The sequence below is a fragment of the Clupea harengus genome, chromosome 12 (genome assembly GCF_900700415.2).
Source record: "Clupea harengus chromosome 12, Ch_v2.0.2, whole genome shotgun sequence".
NCBI lineage: Eukaryota > Metazoa > Chordata > Actinopteri > Clupeiformes > Clupeidae > Clupea > Clupea harengus.
The window spans coordinates 25,046,289-25,067,348 of NC_045163.1; the positions used below are offsets into that span (position 1 = coordinate 25,046,289).

At 41.1% G+C, this 21,060-nt stretch overlaps 4 protein-coding genes across 5 annotated transcripts in view; all 4 read right to left on the reverse strand.

Moving 5' to 3' along the window:
* Positions 1–2,423: 2,423 nt before the first annotated feature.
* On the reverse strand, positions 2,424–3,557 carry LOC105908984 (granzyme K-like). The gene is made up of 3 exons (XM_031578448.2): positions 3,412–3,557; positions 2,927–3,076; positions 2,424–2,782 (listed from the first exon to the last, which is right to left on the reverse strand). The coding sequence occupies exons 1-3, from the start codon at positions 3,499–3,501 to the stop codon at positions 2,468–2,470; spliced, it is 555 nt and encodes a 184-aa protein (XP_031434308.2). The 5' UTR covers positions 3,502–3,557; the 3' UTR covers positions 2,424–2,467.
* Positions 3,558–5,168: 1,611 nt separating this feature from the next.
* On the reverse strand, positions 5,169–14,718 carry LOC116222949 (granzyme K-like). 2 transcript variants are annotated; one of them, XM_042709392.1, is made up of 5 exons: positions 14,647–14,718; positions 6,496–6,644; positions 6,019–6,168; positions 5,605–5,874; positions 5,169–5,485 (listed from the first exon to the last, which is right to left on the reverse strand). In XM_042709392.1, exons 1-5 carry the CDS (start codon positions 14,711–14,713, stop codon positions 5,306–5,308), a joined length of 816 nt encoding a protein of 271 aa, XP_042565326.1. In that variant the 5' UTR covers positions 14,714–14,718; the 3' UTR covers positions 5,169–5,305. The 2 variants fall into 2 exon arrangements, with proteins under 2 accessions (XP_042565326.1, XP_031434141.2); XM_031578281.2 differs by lacking the exon at positions 14,647–14,718 and adding an exon at positions 6,742–6,829.
* LOC105908992 (granzyme K-like) lies at positions 9,077–10,797 on the reverse strand. The gene is made up of 5 exons (XM_031578280.2): positions 10,705–10,797; positions 10,458–10,606; positions 9,930–10,079; positions 9,519–9,788; positions 9,077–9,370 (listed from the first exon to the last, which is right to left on the reverse strand). The coding sequence occupies exons 1-5, from the start codon at positions 10,778–10,780 to the stop codon at positions 9,191–9,193; spliced, it is 825 nt and encodes a 274-aa protein (XP_031434140.2). The 5' UTR covers positions 10,781–10,797; the 3' UTR covers positions 9,077–9,190.
* Positions 14,719–17,113: 2,395 nt separating the features above from the next.
* The window catches only part of LOC105909000 (granzyme K-like), a 5,800-nt gene continuing 1,853 nt past the window's right edge, over positions 17,114–21,060 (reverse strand). Inside the window, exons 2-5 of the mRNA XM_042709441.1 lie at positions 18,322–18,470; positions 17,849–17,998; positions 17,438–17,707; positions 17,114–17,293 (exon numbers count right to left, since the gene is read on the reverse strand). Coding sequence (XP_042565375.1) covers positions 17,114–17,293; positions 17,438–17,707; positions 17,849–17,998; positions 18,322–18,470 — 749 coding nt within the window. The remainder of the gene's footprint in view (positions 17,294–17,437; positions 17,708–17,848; positions 17,999–18,321; positions 18,471–21,060) is intronic.

Below are 21,060 nucleotides of genomic sequence, written 5' to 3' on the forward strand. Positions count from 1 at the left end.
GTACTTTCCACAGTTGCAGCGATTTCAGCAATTTTTGACAGTCCAGTTGTCAGGCACTCCTCCGGCATCTTTTCATTTGTTTTGCACCATATAAATGTAGTTCTTTGTGATCAAAACACCTCACATCTAAATGTGTCTGCCTATAAGTAAAAGACTACAAGACCTATAACACATTTTTCCAATCACCCTCCGCCCAGTGTCCGTGTTGTTTTGGCCATCGTATTTTTAATTATTCTCCATTATCTTTGAAACCCTGCCTGTAACGCCAGAAGTCCAGTGTTGCCTCTGTACTACTAAAGACGAGACTGCTGTTCTGCAGGTCTGTTCAATAAAGCTGCCAGCTGAGAATTTCTGAGGCATCGATTTCTCAAACTGGAAGAGAGAGAGTGATGGGGTTTTATCCTCCTGCAAAGCTCTGCACCTGGGCCTTCCACTTCTCCTTCTGGTCTTGATAGAGCCATTTTGCACTGCTCTAAGAAGGGGGTAGTTCACGTTGTGAGATGCATTCTACTTCTTGGAAATGTTTTTGTGAATGTTGCAGGAAATGGTTCTTTGTACGCCTCGGTTGATATTCCATAAAAAACGTGCTGTTTCCAGCTGTATCAGTATGTGTCCACCTCTTCAGGCTTCATTTCTCTTTATTTTAACGTTATTTTAATTCGAAATAATTTACCAAAATAAAATATTTTGTAAGTTTACATTGGTGGTTGAAGGTGGGGCGCTGGCTCAAGCCTCAGTGCTGTTTCTTTGGCCTTGTAGCCGCTGGGATTGTAGGGTTCACACCCTTCTATACGGTGAATCACAGCAGAGATGATAATGAGGAGTGCTAGCCACTCATTGCAGTCAGAGATGCTAATTTTGAGTTTCTGCTGTCCATACTTTGTGTCACTGGTATTTTAGAGATACTGCACAAAGCCTTTCATTGACATGGTTCTTCTTTCAGTATCTGGCAATACTGCATTTGGCAATACTATGTAATGTTACGACTAACAAGTATGTATATTGCTGCCAGCCTCATGTTCACAACTTTTTTCTATTTTCCAGAAATGATAGTTCTAGTAAAGCCTCTTTAAAGTCACTTGCTTTCCTTTCATTTCTGTGTGACCTTTTCATATTGAATGATATTTCATAACATAAAACCACATCTGTGACAAAAATACTATACTTTTATCTTTTTTCCAATAAGCCTTATGGTGAACGTTGGATACGATTATTTAGCCTCACAAGTGCATAGAGAGCCTAAGTTTGTTTTCTATTGATTGAATGGAGCAGCGAGACAGCCGGAAAACAATTCCGTTCTGGAAAAAAACTGATTATTGACTTCAGCATTACGCACCTTTGCAGTAGTTCGTACAAGATACATTTTAAAGGAGAAATATACATATAGTACAAAACTATAACACTACTGGTGGTCACTTTGTGGTAGGAAATAATATAGGCAAATAGTACCTATTTGGGCTTGCCTTAAAGGTGCAGTCCTTGATTATAATTCATTATTCTTTTTGTCAAATTCACTGAAATTCTCCTCACATTCCTCTAGCTGCCAGTCTAGTGTGTGAGTTATGCACAGTCCTTTAAATAGGAAACCAATCACAAGATCGGCACAAGCCATTCACTATTCCAACCAATCAATATGTTGCTTCAGGAGAACAGAGGGGAGGGGTGTGATCTGATTGGCTTTTGAACTAAAATATCAACAACTTTTGATTAGAATCCAGGGCTATGCCTTTAAGAGTGATAGAAACATGGGCTGTTGAATAGAAAAGGCCTTTTTGTTATGACAATCACCCTTAACATTTCCCATAATTGTATGTTTGCTCATAAAGAAAACAAGCCATGCATCTTCTCTCAGAATACCTGTATGTTTTTTAATTGCCAACTGTCAGTGTCAATATTACATTTATGTTTTCCTAAACTTTTACAAAGACCACTATAATGTCGTTGGAGAATATAGTTCACATTACACAATTTCATGTGAATTCAATCATTTATCTCAAAGGTGTTGTTGGACTGCCCTTTGAGGATTTTAGTGATCCAGAACATGTGTTTCTTTGAGAGGTGAGTGTACACCCCAGGTTTCTTGGGGTCTCCACATCCCGTTCCTCCAGACACAAGGCCTACAACATTCTTGTTACATTCTAGGGGGCCTCCAGAGTCTCCCTGGAAACAGGAACATTCAAGCAAAATCCACAAAGCATCCATCCAGCAGACTTTTAAACAAGAGTTTTAGACATTTACATTTAGTCATTTAGCAGATGCTTTTATCCAAAGCGACTTACAAGGATGTATACACATTTTTACATTTACACTGATGGCACACTGCACATCAGGAGCAATTAGGGGTTCAGCGTCTTGCTCAAGGACGCTTCCACAGGGAATTGAACTAATAACCTTCTGATTACTAAACGACTTCTCTACTTCTCTACCTCCTGTACCACTGTCGCCCACTGGTTTTTATAACCTCCTGTCAATAACCTGATATTGTTGATTCTTTTGAAGACTTTATACATACCGTGCAGGAGTCATGCAGTGGCTTTTTGTTGCCTGCACAGAGCATGTCTGCTGTGATGACTGGACTGCGATTGTAGAGGCAGTTGCAGTAATCACGGTCTATGATCGCCACGTCCACACCTCGGAGGACGTCTGAGGGCGTTTTGAGTTTTTGGTCTGTGTATCCCCAGCCAATCACCTGGCACTGTGTGTAAGGCGGAACATCTTTGGGCGATTTAGGTAGTTTCGCTGGTTTCACTTTCTCCTTCTTGACCTTGACTTTGTCCCTGAGCTATGAGAAGATCACCAATAGCCATTCGATGAATTCCAAATAGAGTTGCTTTTTGTTTTCAAGAAATCAATTCTCTAAATAATGTATTGCATGAATCAAATATGATTCCTTAGAAAAAGATGAGACTTGGTAAATAATTAATACCTTCATTAACATGATATCATTAGCTCGTGTTGTCATGCTGAAGGTACGGGGGATTGCACATCTCTCGATTCCCACCCGAATTGTGTTTTTCTCATTCTTCAGAGAGTGAGCGCCCAAGAGGACAGTCGCAAGTTCCAACTTTTGACAGATCTGAAATAGGATGTATCTTATTTGTTATTCATGTATGAATTCTTCATGAGGTATAGAACTGTAAATTCTAAGCTGATGTAAAATGTATGTATGTATGTATGCAGATATTCACAGGTTTTTGCACTGGTTCTACATGGGACACTTTACCGTTAGCACACACACACATACACACATGCACACACATACACACGCACACACGCACATGCACACACACAGACACACACACACACGTACACGCACACACAAACACACACAAAAAAACACACACAGTTTCTGTTCACGTACCATAGAAACCTCCATGCAATATTAATGTAATTTACAGTCTATGAGCATACCCCTTTACAGTGGGCAGCAGTAAGAACCCACTGGTCCTGAATGAGGAATCCTCCACAGATGTGCTTCTTGTCGACCTGGATGGATGCCATCCACGGTTTGGAGTGAGCTTTAATCTCCTTCCCTCCAACAATGGACACTCCAGCCCCATCTGAACGATTTAATGACCCCACGTTGTAATTACATTTTTACACAACTGTGAAGATACAGAAAGAAAGAAGTTTCCAGAAAAACTGTTCATGCAATTACCTGAAAATGCACCCCAAGTGCAGAGGATTAGACCAGCGAGCAGCACAGGTACCTGAGCACACATGATGAAGAACATCTCAATCAGATGTGGAGTCTGCTTTATGCAGCCTCTAAAGGTGTGAAGTGTTATGGGGGAGGTACGTGTCATTGACAGGAAATGGCCTCCTCTCTCAGTGTCTTCACACCACTGGCTCTTCGATGTGGTTTCATCGGGGTACAGCTCGGGAAGCCCCTCACACACACACCTCATAGAGCACTCTCACTTTGGCACGTTCTAGAATGCACAAGAAATCCGTGAAAGGGAAAATACTTTCAGTGAAGTGTAATTTGAGTGACTTTATTTCTGTTTGGCTTCAGTTGTAAATGTCTCACCGCGAAAGAAAGAATTGCCCCTGACTTTTCTTCCCTTTCTTCTTCACCCGTGTGTTTGCCAACAACTGTGCACACTTATCCAACTATGGACAACACAAATCCAATAAATAATTTGCATAAAAAACGTACGAAAAAACACACACACACACACATAAAAGAAAACAACAATCTGTGTACTGTGTTTGCCCCCGACACTCAACCCAACTCAAGGCTGAGTTCAAGAGCTACAGGAGGCAGGCTTTGTTGGGGCCGAGCTCGAAAGCATTCAGCCTCTTTAAAGACCCATTTCCCATATTCTGCCCCTTAACAACAGGATTCATGCAGCCCAGGGACAAGAGGCTCAGCGTCACTGCTTATAACATTAGGCTAGAGGTAGATGAGAGAAAGGCACAGAACGGCCATTAGCATTCCAGACACAAGGCCTACAACAATCTTCTTACATTCTAGGGGCATATGTCATGTTTTCCGTGGACACTCATATTTTTTTCATCATTCAAATAAGTTTTAATAAGCAGAATTTGTTTTGTACTTTCCACAGTTGCAGCAATTACAGCAATTTGCAGATTTTTGCCAGTCCAGTTGTCAGGCACTCCTCCAGCATCTTTTCATTTGTTTTGTGTATAAATGTAGTTCTTTGTGATCAAAACACCTCACATCTAAATGTGTCTGCCTATAAGTAATAGACTACAAGACTACTGATGGTGACTGTGTTAGGAAATAAAATAGGAAAATACTACCTTACTTTTATTTGGGCTTGCCTTAAAGGGGCAGTCCTTGATTATAGTTCATTATTCTTTTTGTCAAATTCACTGAAATTCTCCTCACATTCCTCTAGCTGCCAGTCTAGTGTGTGAGTTATGCACAGTCCTTTAAATAGGAAACCAATCACAAGATCGGCACAAGCCATTCACTGTTCCAACCAATCAACATGTTGCTTCAGGAGAACAGAGGGGAGGGGTGTAATTTGATTGGCTTTTGAACTAAAATATCAACAACTTTTGGTTAGAATCCAGGGCTATGCCTTTAAGAGTGATAGAAACATGGGCTGTTGAATAGAACAGGCCTTTTTGTTATGACAATCGCCCTTAACATTTCCCATAATTGTATGTTTGCTCATAAAGAAAACAAGCCATGCATCTTTTCTCAGAATACCTGTATGTTTTTTAATTGCCAACTGTCAGTGTCAATATTACATTTATGTTTTCCTAAACTTTTACAAAGACCACTATGATGTCGTTGGAGAATATAGTTCACATTACACAATTTCATGTGAATTCAATCATTTATCTCAAAGGTGCTGTTGGACTGCCCTTTGATGATTTTATTGATCCAGGACATGTGTTTCTTTGAGAGGCGAGTGTACACCCCAGGTTTCTTGGGGTCTCCACATCCCTCCCATCCAGACACAAGGCCTACAACATTCTTGTTACATTCTAGGGGGCCTCCAGAGTCAAGCTGAAAAAAAGGAAAATAAAAGCAAAGTCAACAAAGCATCCATCCAGCAGACTTTTTAAACATGAGTTTTAGAGATGTTGATATGTTTTTATAACCTCCTGTCAATACTTAATACATACCGCGCAGGTATCATGCAGTGCCGTTTTGTTGCCTGCACAGAGCATGTCTTCTGTGATGACTGGATAGAGTTTGTAGAGGCAGTTGCAGTAATCGCGGTCTAGGATGTCCACATCCACACTTTGGAGGACGTCTGTGGGCTTTATGCCTTTTGGGTCTGTGGATCCCCAGCCAATCACCTGGCACTTTGTGTGAGCCGGAACATCTTTCTGCGATTTAGGTAGTTTCACTGGTTTCACTTTCTCCTTCTTGACCTTGACCTTGTCCTTGAGCTATGAGAAGATCACCAATAGCCATTTGATGAATTCCAAATAGAGTTGCTTTTTGTTTTCAAGAAATCAATTTTCTAAATAATGGTTTGCATGTATCAAATAAGATTCCTTAGAAAAAGATGAGACTTGGTAAATAATGAATACCTTAATTAACATGATATCATCAACTTTTGTTTTCTCGTCAAAGGTAGGGGGGGTTTTACAGCTCTCGATTCCCACAGGAATTGTGTTTTTCACATTCTTCAGAGAGTGAGCGCCCAAGAGGACAGACGCAAGTTCCAACCTTTGACAGATCTGAAATAGGATGTATCTTATTTGTTATTCATGTATGAAATCTTCATGAGGTATAGAATTGTAAATTCTAAGCTGATGCAGAATGCAGATATGCAAAGGTTTTCACACTGTACTTTTCTACGTGGTTCTACGTGGGACACTTTACCGTTAGCACACACACACACATGCACACACACACACACACGCACACGCACACGCGCACGCGCACACGCACATGCACACACACACGCACACACACACACACACACAAAAACACACACAGTTTCTGTTCATTTACAATAGAAACCTCTATGCAATATTAATGTAATTTACAGTCTATGAGCATACCCCTTTACAGTGGGCAGCAGTAAGAACCCACTGGTCCTGAATGAGGAATCCTCCACAGATGTGCTTCCCTTTGACCTGGATGGATGCCATCCACGGTTTGGAGTGAGCTTTAATCTCCTTCCCTCCAACAATGGACACTCCAGCCCCATCTGAACGATTTAATGACCCGACGTTGTAGTTACATTTTTACACAACTGTGAAGATACAGAAAGAAAGAAGTTTCCAGAAAACTGTTCATGCAATTACCTGCAAATGCACCCCAAGTGCAGAGGATTAGACCAGCGAGCAGCACAGGTACCTGAGCACACATGATGAAGAACATCTCAATCAGATGTGGGGTCTGCTTTATGCAGACTCTAAAGGTGTGAAGTGTTATGGGGGAGGTACGTGTCATGGACAGGAAATGGCCTCCTCTCTCAGTGTCTTCACACCACTGGCTCTTCGATGTGGTTTCATCGGGGTACAGCTCGGGAAGCCCCTCACACACACACCTCATAGAGCACTCTCACTCTGGCACGTTCTAGAATGCACAACAAATCCGTGAAAGGGAAAATACTTTCAGTGAAGTGTAATTTGAGTGACTTTATTTCTGTTTGGCTTCAGTTGTAAATGTCTCACCGCGAAAGAAAGAATTGCCCCTGACTTTTCTTCCCTTTCTTCTTCACTCGTGTGTTTGCCAACAACTGTGCACACTTATCCAACTATGGACAACACAAATCCAATAAATAATTTGCATAAAAAACGTACGAAAAAACACACACACACACATAAAAGGAAACAACAATCTGTGTACTGTGTTTGCCCCCGACACTCAACCCAACTCAAGGCTGAGTTCAAGAGCTACAGGAGGCAGGCTTTGTTGGGGCCGAGCTCGAAAGCATTCAGCCTCTTTAAAGACCCATTTCCCATATTCTGCCCCTTAACAACAGGATTCATGCAGCCCAGGGACAAGAGGCTCAGCGTCACTGCTTATAACATTAGGCTAGAGGTAGATGAGAGAAAGGCACAGAACGGCCATTAGCAAGTGGGTAATCATAGCCATTCTCAGTCAGACAGCGCCATGGTAGTGTTGCATGCTAAAGAGTAAATAAGTGATTGTGGCGGGGCTAGGGCTAGGGTTAGGGGCTAGTTTCCTCCCTGTGTGTTGCTCTGCAAGGCTTTCATGCAAAAGGTGTGATCTGACATTGTTTTCATTTACACATCAAGCGCTGAGTTTTGAAACGGTGGGCCTATTTGTAGTGGTGCTCTGCTCAGCGACTAGTGTCAATTGTTGCCAATGTCCATGCTCCATTTGAATATACAATTAGTGGTGTAAAAATGTAATGTTTGCGATTAATTTGAAATATTGAATGCATTATTTTTTTTTTAATTAATGCAATTAATGCAGCCGCCTGGGATTTTTTCTTATTCCTGTAAGTGCATATCTAATTTAAATATCTGAGGCCGTCCAGCATAGGCCTACATCTGACATCTGACACCTGACACCTGACAGCTTAGTTGAATTCACAAGCTTGCAGGTTTATCCTTGCCTCCTTTTCTCCCTGAAGCAGGTTGCCTGCTCTCAGTAGGATGGATCTGCCTTTAATGACTCAGTAATTCAGTGACAGGAAGTGTTTGGAACCAGTACCAATGGGCTCACATCTCAAATGACACTTTTTTTCCCTCTCTGATATGGTTTACCAGTCAGTGGTTCTGTTTAGCAATATACTGTGCCAAAGAGCACACAATATTTTGCATGCCATGGGTTGCTCATCAACACATCTGAGTGATGAGTTTCTTAACAAACAGGTTTTTTATCATGTAAACAAATGAGCGTGACGTTGTTCTCATGATATACAGTATACTGACATTCCAAAATCAGTATACTCACTCAGCATATGTCATGTTTTCCGTGGACACTCATATTTTTTTCATCATTCAAATATGTTTTAATAAGCAGAATTTGTTTTGTACTTTCCACAGTTGCAGCAATTACAGCAATTTGCAGATTTTTGCCAGTCCAGTTGTCAGGCACTCCTCCAGCATCTTTTCATTTGTTTTGTGTATAAATGTAGTTCTTTGTGATCAAAACACCTCACATCTAAATGTGTCTGCCTATAAGTAAAAGACTACAAGACTACTGGTGGTGACTGTGTTAGGAAATAAAATAGGAAAATACTACCTTACTTATATTTGGGCTTGCCTTAAAGGTGCAGTCCTTGATTATAGTTCATTATTCTTTTTGTCAAATTCACTGAAATTCTCCTCACATTCCTCTAGCTGCCAGTCTAGTGTGTGAGTTATGCACAGTCCTTTAAATAGGAAACCAACACAAGATCGGAACAAGCCATTCACTATTCCAACCAATCAACATGTTGCTTCAGGAGAACAGAGGGGAAGGGGTGTGATCTGATTGGCTTTTGAACTAAAATATCAACAACTTTTGATTAGAATCCAGGGCTATGCCTTTAAGAGTGATAGAAACATGGGCTGTTGAATAGAACAGGCCTTTTTGTTATGACAATCGCCCTTAACATTTCCCATAATTGTATGTTTGCTCATAAAGAAAACAAGCCATGCATCTTTTCTCAGAATACCTGTTTTTTAATTGCCAATTGTCAGTGTCAATATTACATTTATGTTTTCCTAAACTTTTACAAAGACCACTATAATGTCGTTGGAGTATATAGTTTACATAACACAATTTCATGTGAATTCAATTATTTATCTCAAAGGTGTTGTTGGACTGCCCTTTGATGATTTTATTGATCCAGGACATGTGTCTCTCTGAGAGGCGAGTGTACACCCCAGGTTTCTTGGGGTCTCCACATCCCTCTGCTCCAGACACAAGGCCTACAACAATCTTCTTACATTCTAGGGGGCCTCCCTGGTCTCCCTGGAAAAAAAGGAAAATAAAAGCAACGTCTACAATGCATCCATCCAGCAGACTTTTAAACAAGAGTTTTAGAGAGGTTGAGGTTGTTTTTTATAACCTCCTGTCAGTAACCTGATATTGTTGATTCTTTTGAAGACTTTATACATACCGTGCAGGTGTCATTCATTGGCTTTTTGTTGCCTGCACAGAGCATGTCTGCTGATATGACTTTGAAGCCATTGTAGATGCTGGTGCAGTCATCGCGGCCTATGATGGCCACGTTCACACCTTGGAGGATGTCTGTGGGCTTTGTGCTTTTTGGGTCTGTGGAACCCCAGCCAATCACCTGGCACATTGTCTTAGGCGGAACGTCTTTGCACTTTTTAGGTAGTTTCACTGGTTTCACTTTCTGCTTCTTGACCTTGACTTTTTTCTTGAGCTATGAGAAGATCAGCAATAACCTTTCGATGAATTCCAAATAGAGTTGCTTTTTGTTTTCAAGAAATCAATTTTCTAAATAATGGATTGCATGTATCAAATAAGATTCCTTAGAAAAAGATGACACTTTGATTAATAATACCTTCATTAACATGATATCATCAACATTTGTTTTCAAATCGAAGGTACTGGGTCTTTCACAGCTCTCGATTCCCACCCGAATTGTGTTTTTCTCATTCTTCAGAGAGTGAGCGCCCAAGAGGACAGACGCAAGGTCCAACCTTTGACAGATCTGAAATAGGATGTATCTTATTTGTTATTCATGTATGAAATCTTCATGAGGTATTGAACTGTATTTGTAAGCTGATGTAAAATGTATGTATGTATGTATGTATGTATGTATGTATGTATGTATGTATGTATGTATGCAGATATTCACAGGTTTTCGCACTGTACTTTTCTACGTGGTTCTACATGGGACACTTAACCGTTAGCACACACACACACACACACACACACACACACACACACACGCACATGCACACACACAGACACACACACACACGCACACGCACACACACACACACACAAAAAAACACACACAGTTTCTGTTCACGTACCATAGAAACCTCCATGCAATATTAATGTAATTTACAGTCTATGAGCATACCCCTTTACAGTGGGCAGCAGTAAGAACCCACTGGTCCTGAATGAGGAATCCTCCACAGATGTGCTTCTTGTCGACCTGGATGGATGCCATCCACGGTTTGGAGTGAGCCTTAATCTTCTCCCCTCCAACAATGGACACTCCAGCCCCATCTGAACGATTTAATGACCCGACGTTGTAGTTACATTTTTACACAACTCTGAAGATACAGAAAGAAAGAAGTTTCCAGAAAAACTGTTCATGCAATTACCTGCAAATGCACCCCAAGTGCAGAGGATTAGACCAGCGAGCAGCACAGGTACCTGAGCACACATGATGAAGAACATCTCAATCAGATGTGGGGTCTGCTTTATGCAGACTCTAAAGGTGTGAAGTGTTATGGGGGAGGTACGTGTCATGGACAGGAAATGGCCTCCTCTCTCAGTGTCTTCACACCACTGGCTCTTCGATGTGGTTTCATCAGGGTACAGCTCGGGAAGCCCCTCACACACACACCTCATAGAACGCTCTCACTCTGGCACGTTCTAGAAGGCACAACATTCTTGAACAAATCTTTGGAATGGAAAATACTTGCAGTGAAGTGTGATTTGAGTGTCTTTATTTAATAATTGTACTTTATTTCTGTTCGGCTACAATTTTAAATGTCACAACTGTGCACACTTATCCAACTATGGACAACAATAATCCAATACATAATTTGCATAAAAACAGTGCAAAAACACACACACACACACAAAAAAAACAACATATCGTAATCTATTATTAAACTTAGCATATCGATTGTTTAACAGAATGGCCGATTTTTAACAAACTGTCCGATAACTGACATAGCTACGCTAGTGGTTTACTGTGTATGCCCGCGACACTCAAGGCTGAGAGTTCAATAGGTACAGGAGGCAGGCTTTGTTGGGGCCAAACTGGAAAGCATTCGGCCTCTTTAAAGACCCATTTCCCATATTCTGCCCCTTAACAACAGGATTCATGCAGCCCAGGGACAAGAGGCTCAGCGTCACTGCTTATAACATTAGGCTAGAGGTAGATGAGAGAAAGGCACAGAACGCCCATTAGCAAGTGGGTAATCATAGCCATTCTCAGTCAGACAGCGCCATGGTAGTGTTGCATGCTAAAGAGTAAATAAGTGATTGTGGCGGGGCTAGGGCTAGGGTTAGGGGCTAGTTTCCTCCCTGTGTGTTGCTCTGCAAGGCTTTCATGCAAAAGGTGTGATCTGACATTGTTTTCATTCACACATCAAGCGCTGACTTTTGAAACGGTGGGCCTGTTTGTAGTGGTGCTCTGCTCAGCGACTAGTGTCAATTGTTGCCAATGTCTATGCTCCATTTGAATACACAATTAGTGGTGTAAAAATGTAAAGTTTGCAATTCATTTGAAATATTTAATGTAGTTTTTTGTTTGAATTAATGCAATTAACGCAGCCGCCTGTGTTTTTTTCTTATTCCTGTAAGTGCATATCTAATTTAAATATCTGAGGGCGTCCAGCATAGGCCTACATCTGACATCTGACACCTGACACCTGACAGCTTAGTTGAATTCACAAGCTTGCTGTTTTATCCTTGCCTCCTTTTCTCCCTAAAGCAGGTTGCCTGCTCTCAGTAGGATGGATCTGCCTTTTATGACTCAGTAATTCAGTGGCAGGAAGTGTTTGGAACCAGTACCAATGGGCTCACATCTCAAACGACACTTTTTTTCCCTCTCTGATATGGTTTACCAGTCAGTGGTTCTGCTTAGCAATATACTGTGCCAAAGAGCACACAATAGTTTGCATGCCATGTGTGGCTCATCAACACATCTGAGTGATGAGTTTCTTAACAAACAGGTTTTTTATCATGTAAACAAATGAACGTGACGTTGTTCTCATGATATACAGTATACTGCCATTCCAAAATCAGTATACTCACTCAGAAAATGTCATGTTTTCTGTGGACAATCATATTTTTTTCATCATTCAAATATGTTTTAATAAGCAGAATTTGTTTTGTACTTTCCACAATTACAGTAATTTGCAGATTTTTGCCAGTCCTGTTGTCAGGCACTCCTCCAGCATCTTTTCATTTGTTTTGTGCCATATAAATGTAGTTCTTTGTGATCAAAACACCTCACATCTAAATGTGTCTGCCTATAAGTAAAAGACTACAAGACTACTGGTGGTGACTATGTGTTAGGAAATAATATAGTAAAATACTACCTTACTTAATTATTGGCTTGCCTTAAAGGTGTAGTCCTTGATTATAGTTCATTATTATTTTTGTCAAATTGACTGAAATTTTCCTCACACTCCTCTAGCTGCCAGTCTAGTGTGTGAGTTATGCACAGTCCTTTAAATAGGAAACCAATCACAAGATCGGCACAAGCCATTCACTGTTCCAACCAATCAACATGTTGCTTCAGGAGAACAGAGGGGAGGGGTGTAATTTGATTGGCTTTTGAACTAAAATATCAACAACTTTTGGTTAGAATCCAGGGCTATGCCTTTAAGAGTGATAGAAACATGGGCTGTTGAATAGAAAAGGCCGTTTTGTTATGACAATCACCCTTAACATTTCCCATAATTGTATGTTTGCTCATAAAGAAAACAAGCCATGCATCTTTTCTCAGAATACCTGTATGTTTTTTAATTGCCAACTGTCAGTGTCAATATTACATTTATGTTTTCCTAAACTTTTACAAAGACCACTATGATGTCGTTGGAGAATATAGTTCACATTACACAATTTCATGTGAATTCAATCATTTATCTCAAAGGTGCTGTTGGACTGCCCTTTGATGATTTTATTGATCCAGGACATGTGTTTCTTTGAGAGGCGAGTGTACACCCCAGGTTTCTTGGGGTCTCCACATCCCTCCCATCCAGACACAAGGCCTACAACATTCTTGTTACATTCTAGGGGGCCTCCAGAGTCAAGCTGAAAAAAAGGAAAATAAAAGCAAAGTCAACAAAGCATCCATCCAGCAGACTTTTTAAACATGAGTTTTAGAGATGTTGATATGTTTTTATAACCTCCTGTCAATACTTAATACATACCGCGCAGGTGTCATGCAGTCGCGTTTTGTTGCCTGCACAGAGCATGTCTTCTGTGATGACTGGATAGAGTTTGTAGAGGCAGTTGCAGTAATCGCGGTCTATGATGGCCACGTCCACACCCCGGAGGACGTCGGAGGGCTTTTTGAGTTTTTGGTCTGTGTATCCCCAGCCAATCACCTGGCACTTTGTGTAAGGCGGAACATCTTCGGGCGATTTAGGTAGTTTCGCTGGTTTCACTTTCTCCTTCTTGACCTTGACTTTGTCCTTGAGCTATGAGAAGATCACCAATAGCCATTCCAAATAGAGTTGCTTTTTGTTTTCAAGAAATCAATTCTCTAAATAATGGATTGCATGTATCAAATACGATTGTTTAGAAAAAGATGAGACTTGGTAAATAATGAATACCTTAATTAACATGATATCATCAACTTTTGTTTTCTCGTCAAAGGTAGGGGGGTTTTTACAGCTCTCGATTCCCACAGGAATTGTGTTTTTCACATTCTTCAGAGAGTGAGCGCCCAAGAGGACAGTCGCAAGTTCCAACTTTTGACAGATCTGAAATAGGATGTATCTTACTAGTTATTCATGTATGAAATCTTCATGAGGTATAGAACTGTAAATTCTAAGCTGATGCAGAATGCAGATATGCAAAGGTTTTCACACTGTACTTTTCTACGTGGTTCTACATGGGACACTTTACCGTTAGCACACACACACACATGCACACACACACACACACACAAACGCACACGCACACACGCACACGCACATGCACACACACAGACACACACACACACACACGCACACACACACACACACACACAAAAAAACACACACAGTTTCTGTTCATGTACCAGAGAAACCTCCATGCAATATTAATGTAATTTACAGTCTATGAGCATACCCCTTTACAGTGGGCAGCAGTAAGAACCCACTGGTCCTGAATGAGGAATCCTCCACAGATGTGCTTCCCTTTGACCTGGATGGATGCCATCCACGGTTTGGAGTGAGCCTTAATCTTCTCCCCTCCAACAATGGACACTCCAGCCCCATCTGAACGATTTAATGACCCCGACGTTGTAGTTACATTTTTACACAACTCTGAAGATACAGAAAGAAAGAAGTTTCCAGAAAAACTGTTCATGCAATTACCTGCAAATGCACCCCAGGTGTAGAGGATCCAGAGGCCAGCGAGCAGCACAGGTACCTGAGCACACATGATGAAGAACATCTCAATCAGATGTGGGGTCTGCTTTATGCAGACTCTAAAGGTGTGAAGTGTTATGGGGGAGGTACGTGTCATTGACAGGAAATGGCCTCCTCTCTCAGTGTCTTCACACCACTGGCTCTTCGATGTGGTTTCATCGGGGTACAGCTCGGGAAGCCCCTCTCACACACACCTCATAAAGGGCTGGCACGTTCTAGAATGCACAACAAATCCGTGAAATGGAAAATACTTGCAGTGGTGTAATTTGAGTGACTTTATTTCTGTTTGGCTACAGATGTAAATGTCTCACCGCAAAAGAAAGAATTTCCCAACTTTTCTTCCCTTTCTTCTTCACTCGTGTGTTTGCCAACAACTGTGCACACTTATCCAACTATGGCAACACAAATCCAACTGTGCACACTTATCCAACTACGGACAACACAAATCCAATAAATAATTAGCATAAAAACAGTACAAAAAAAACACACACACACACACACACAAAAAAAGAAATAATATAGTGCTTTACTGTGTTTGCCCCCGACACTCAACCCAACTCAAGGCTGAGAGTTCAAGAGCTACAGGAGACAGGCTTTGTTGGGGCCAAACTGGAAAGCATTCGGCCTCTTTAAAGACCCATTTCCCATATTCTCCCCCTTAACAACAGGATTCATGCAGCCCAGGGACAAGAGGCTCAGCGTCACTGCTTATAACATTAGGCTAGAGGTAGATGAGAGAGAGGCACAGAACGCCCATTAGCAAGTGGGTAATCATAGCCATTCTCAGTCAGACAGCGCCATGGTTGTGTTGCATGCTAAAGAGTAAATAAGTGATTGTGGCGGGGCTAGTTTCCTCCCTGTGTGTTGCTCTGCAAGGCTTTCTTGCAAAAGGTGTGATCTGACATTGTTTTCATTCACACATCAAGCACTGAGTTTTGAAACGGTGGGCCTATTTGTAGTGGTGCTCTGCTCAGCGACTAGTGTCAATTGTTGCCAATGTCCATGCTCCATTTGAATATACAATTAGTGGTGTAAAAATGTAATGTTTGCAATTCATTTGAAATATTTAATGTATTTTTTTGTTTGAATTAATGCAATTAACGCAGCCGCCTGGGTTTTGTTCTTATTCCTGTAAGTGCATATCTAATTTAAATATCTGAGGGCGTCCAGCATAGGCCTACATCTGACACCTGACACCTGACACCTGACAGCTTAGTTGAATTCACAAGCTTGCTGTTTTATCCTTGCCTCCTTTTCTCCCTAAAGCAGGTTGCCTGCTCTCAGTAGGATGGATCTGCCTTTTATGACTCAGTAATTCAGTGGCAGGAAGTGTTTGGAACCAGTACCAATGGGCTCACATCTCAAACGACACTTTTTTTCCCTCTCTGATATGGTTTACCAGTCAGTGGTTCTGCTTAGCAATATACTGTGCCAAAGAGCACACAATAGTTTGCATGCCATGTGTGGCTCATCAACACATCTGAGTGATGAGTTTCTTAACAAACAGGTTTTTTATCATGTAAACAAATGAACGTGACGTTGTTCTCATGATATACAGTATACTGCCATTCCAAAATCAGTATACTCACTCAGAAAATGTCATGTTTTCTGTGGACAATCATATTTTTTCATCATTCAAATATGTTTTAATAAGCAGAATTTGTTTTGTACTTTCCACAATTACAGTAATTTGCAGATTTTTGCCAGTCCAGTTGTCAGGCACTCCTCCAGCATCTTTTCATTTGTTTTGTGCCATATAAATGTAGTTCTTTGTGATCAAAACACCTCACATCTAAATGTGTCTGCCTATAAGTAAAAGACTACAAGACTACTGGTGGTGACTATGTGTTAGGAAATAATATAGTAAAATACTACCTTACTTAATTATTGGCTTGCCTTAAAGGTGCAGTCCTTGATTATAGTTCATTATTATTTTTGTCAAATTGACTGAAATTTTCCTCACACTCCTCTAGCTGCCAGTCTAGTGTGTGAGTTATGCACAGTCCTTTAAATAGGAAACCAATCACAAGATCGGCACAAGCCATTCACTGTTCCAACCAATCAACATGTTGCTTCAGGAGAACAGAGGGGAGGGGTGTAATTTGATTGGCTTTTGAACTAAAATATCAACAACTTTTGGTTAGAATCCAGGGCTATGCCTTTAAGAGTGATAGAAACATGGGCTGTTGAATAGAAAAGGCCGTTTTGTTATGACAATCACCCTTAACATTTCCCATAATTGTATGTTTGCTCATAAAGAAAACAAGCCATGCATCTTTTCTCAGAATACCTGTATGTTTTTTAATTGCCAACTGTCAGTGTCAATATTACATTTATGTTTTCCTAAACTTTTACAAAGACCACTATGATGTCGTTGGAGAATATAGTTCACATTACACAATTTCATGTGAATTCAATCATTTATCTCAAAGGTGTTGTTGGACTGCCCTTTGATGATTTTATTGATCCAGGACATGTGTTTCTTTGAGAGGTGAGTGTACACCCCAGGTTTCTTGGGGTCTCCACATCCCGTTCCTCCAGACACAAGGCCTACCACATTCTTGTTACATTCGAGGGGGCCTCCAGAGTCACCCTGGAAACAAGAACGTTTGAGCAAAATCAACAAAGCATCCATCCAGCAGACTTTTAAGCAAGAGTTTTAAAGATGTTGATATGTTTGTATAACCTCCTGTCAATAACCTGATATTGTTGATTCTTTTGAAGACTTTATACATACCGTGCAGGAGTCATGCAGTGGCTTTTTGTTGCCTGCACAGAGCATGTCTTCTGTGATGACTGGAGTGTCATTGTAGAGGCAGTTGCAGTAATCACGGTCTATGATGGCCACGTCCACACCCCGGAGGACGTCGGAGGGCTTTTTGAGTTTTTGGTCTGTGTATCCCCAGCCAATCACCTGGCACTTTGTGTAAGGCGGAACATCTTCGGGCGATTTAGGTAGTTTCACTGGTTTCACTTTCTCCTTCTTGACCTTGACCTTGTCCTTGAGCTATGAGAAGATCACCAATAGCCATTTGATGAATTCCAAATAGAGTTGCTTTTTGTTTTCAAGAAATCAATTTTCTAAATAATTTGCATGTATCAAATAAGATTCCTTAGAAAAAGATGAGACTTGGTAAATAATGAATACCTTAATTAACATGATATCATCAACTTTTGTTTTCTCGTCAAAGGTAGGGGGGGTTTTACAGCTCTCGATTCCCACCCGAATTGTGTTTTTCACATTCTTCAGAGAGTGAGCGCCCAAGAGGACAGTCGCAAGTTCCAACTTTTGACAGATCTGAAATAGGATGTATCTTACTAGTTATTCATGTATGAAATCTTCATGAGGTATAGAACTGTAAATTCTAAGCTGATGCAGAATGCAGATATGCAAAGGTTTTCACACTGTACTTTTCTACGTGGTTCTACATGGGACACTTTACCGTTAGCACACACACACACATGCACACACACACACACACGCACACACGCACATGCACACACACAGACACACACACACACGCACACACACACACACACAAAAAAACACACACAGTTTCTGTTCATGTACCATAGAAACCTCCATGCAATATTAATGTAATTTACAGTCTATGAGCATACCCCTTTACAGTGGGCAGCAGTAAGAACCCACTGGTCCTGAATGAGGAATCCTCCACAGATGTGCTTCTTGTCGACCTGGATGGATGCCATCCACGGTTTGGAGTGAGCCTTAATCTCCTTCCCTCCAACAATGGACACTCCAGCCCCATCTGAACGATTTAATGACCCCGACGTTGTAGTTACATTTTTACACAACTGTGAAGATACAGAAAGAAAGAAGTTTCCAGAAAAACTGTTCATGCAATTACCTGCAAATGCACCCCAAGTGCAGAGGATTAGACCAGCGAGCAGCACAGGTACCTGAGCACACATGATGAAGAACATCTCAATCAGATGTGGGGGCTGCTTTATGCAGACTCTAAAGGTGTGAAGTGTTATGGGGGAGGTACGTGTCATTGACAGGAAATGGCCTCCTCTCTCAGTGTCTTCACACCACTGGCTCTTCGATGTGGTTTCATCAGGGTACAGCTCGGGAAGCCCCTCACACACACACCTCATAGAGCGCTCTCACTCTGGCACGTTCTAGAATGCACAACAAATCCGTGAAAGGGAAAATACTTGCAGTGAAGTGTAATTTGAGTGACTTTATTTCTGTTAGGCTACAGTTGTAGTCTCACCGCGAAAGAAAGAATTTCCCCTTACTTTTCGTCCTTTTCTCCTTCACTCGTGTGTTTGCCAACAACTGTGCACACTTACCCAACTATGGCAACACAAATCCAACTGTGCACACTTATCCAACTATGGACAACACAAATGTGCACACTTACCCAACTATGGCAACACAAATCCAACTGTGCACACTTATCCAACTATGGACAACACAAATCCAACTGTGCACACTTATCCAACTATGGACAATCCAACTGTGCACACTTACCCAACTATGGACAACACAAATCCAACTGTGCACACTTATCCAACTATGGACAACACAAATCCAACTGTGCACACTTACCCAACTATGGCAACACAAATCCAACTGTGCACACTTATCCAACTATGGACAACACAAATCCAATAAATAATTTGCATAAAAACAGTACAAAAAAACACGCACACACACACACACACACACAAAAAATAAATAAATAATATAGTGCTTTACTGTGTTTGCCCCCGACACTCAACCCAACTCAAGGCTGAGAGTTCAAGAGCTACAGGAGGCAGGCTTTGTTGGGGCCAAACTGGAAAGCATTCGGCCTCTTTAAAGACCCATTTCCCATATTCTGCCCCTTAACAACAGGATTCATGCAGCCCAGGGACAAGAGTCTCAGCGTCACTGCTTATAACATTAGGCTAGAGGTAGATGAGAGAGAGGCACAGAACGCCCATTAGCAAGTGGGTAAACATAGCCATTCTCAGTCAGACAGCGCCATGGTAGTGTTGCATGCTAAAGAGTAAATAAGTGATTGTGGCGGGGCTAGGGCTAGGGTTAGGGGCTAGTTTCCTCCCTGTGTGTTGCTCTGCAAGGCTTTCATGCAAAAGGTGTGATCTGACATTGTTTTCATTCACACATCAAGCGCTGAGTTTTGAAACGGTGGGCCTATTTGTAGTGGTGCTCTGCTCAGCGACTAGTGTCAATTGTTGCCAATGTCCATGCTCCATTTGAATATACAATTAGTGGTGTAAAAATGTAATGTTTGCGATTAATTTGAAATATTGAATGCATTGTTTTTTTTTTAATTAATGCAATTAATGCAGCCGCCTGGGTTTTGGTCTTATTCCTGTAAGTGCATATCTAATTTAAATATCTGAGGCCGTCCAGCGGAGGCCTACATCTGACACCTGACACCTGACAGCTTAGTTGAATTCACAAGCTTGCTGTTTTATCCTTGCCTCCTTTTCTCCCTGAAGCAGGCTGCCTGCTCTCAGTAGGATGGATCTGCCTTTAATGACTCAGTAATTCAGTGACAGGAAGTGTTTGGAACCAGTACCAATGGGCTCACATCTCAAACGACACTTTTTTTCCCTCTCTGATATGGTTTACCAGTCAGTGGTTCTGTTTAGCAATATACTGTGCCAAAGAGCACACAATAGTTTGCATGCCATGGGTTGCTCATCAACACATCTGAGTGATGAGTTTCTTAACAAACAGGTTTTTTATCATGTAAACAAATGAGCGTGACGTTGTTCTCATGATATACAGTATACTGACTATCCAAAATCAGTATACTCACTCAGAAAATGTCATGTTTTCCGTGGACACTCATATTTTTTTCATCATTCAAATAAGTTTTAATAAGCAGAATTTGTTTTGTACTTTCCACAGTTGCAGCAATTACAGCAATTTGCAGATTTTAGCCAGTCCAGTTGTCAGGCACTCCTCCAGCATCTTTTCATTTGTTTTGTGTATAAATGTAGTTCTTTGTGATCAAAACACCTCACATCTAAATGTGTCTGCCTATAAGTAAAAGACTACAAGACTACTGGTGGTGACTATGTGTTAGGAAATAATATAGTAAAATACTACCTTACTTAATTATTGGCTTGCCTTAAAGGTGCAGTCCTTGATTATAGTTCATTATTATTTTTGTCAAATTGACTGAAATTTTCCTCACACTCCTCTAGCTGCCAGTCTAGTGTGTGAGTTATGCACAGTCCTTTAAATAGGAAACCAATCACAAGATCGGCACAAGCCATTCACTGTTCCAACCAATCAACATGTTGCTTCAGGAGAACAGAGGGGAGGGGTGTGATTTGATTGGCTTTTGAACTAAAATATCAACAACTTTTGACTAG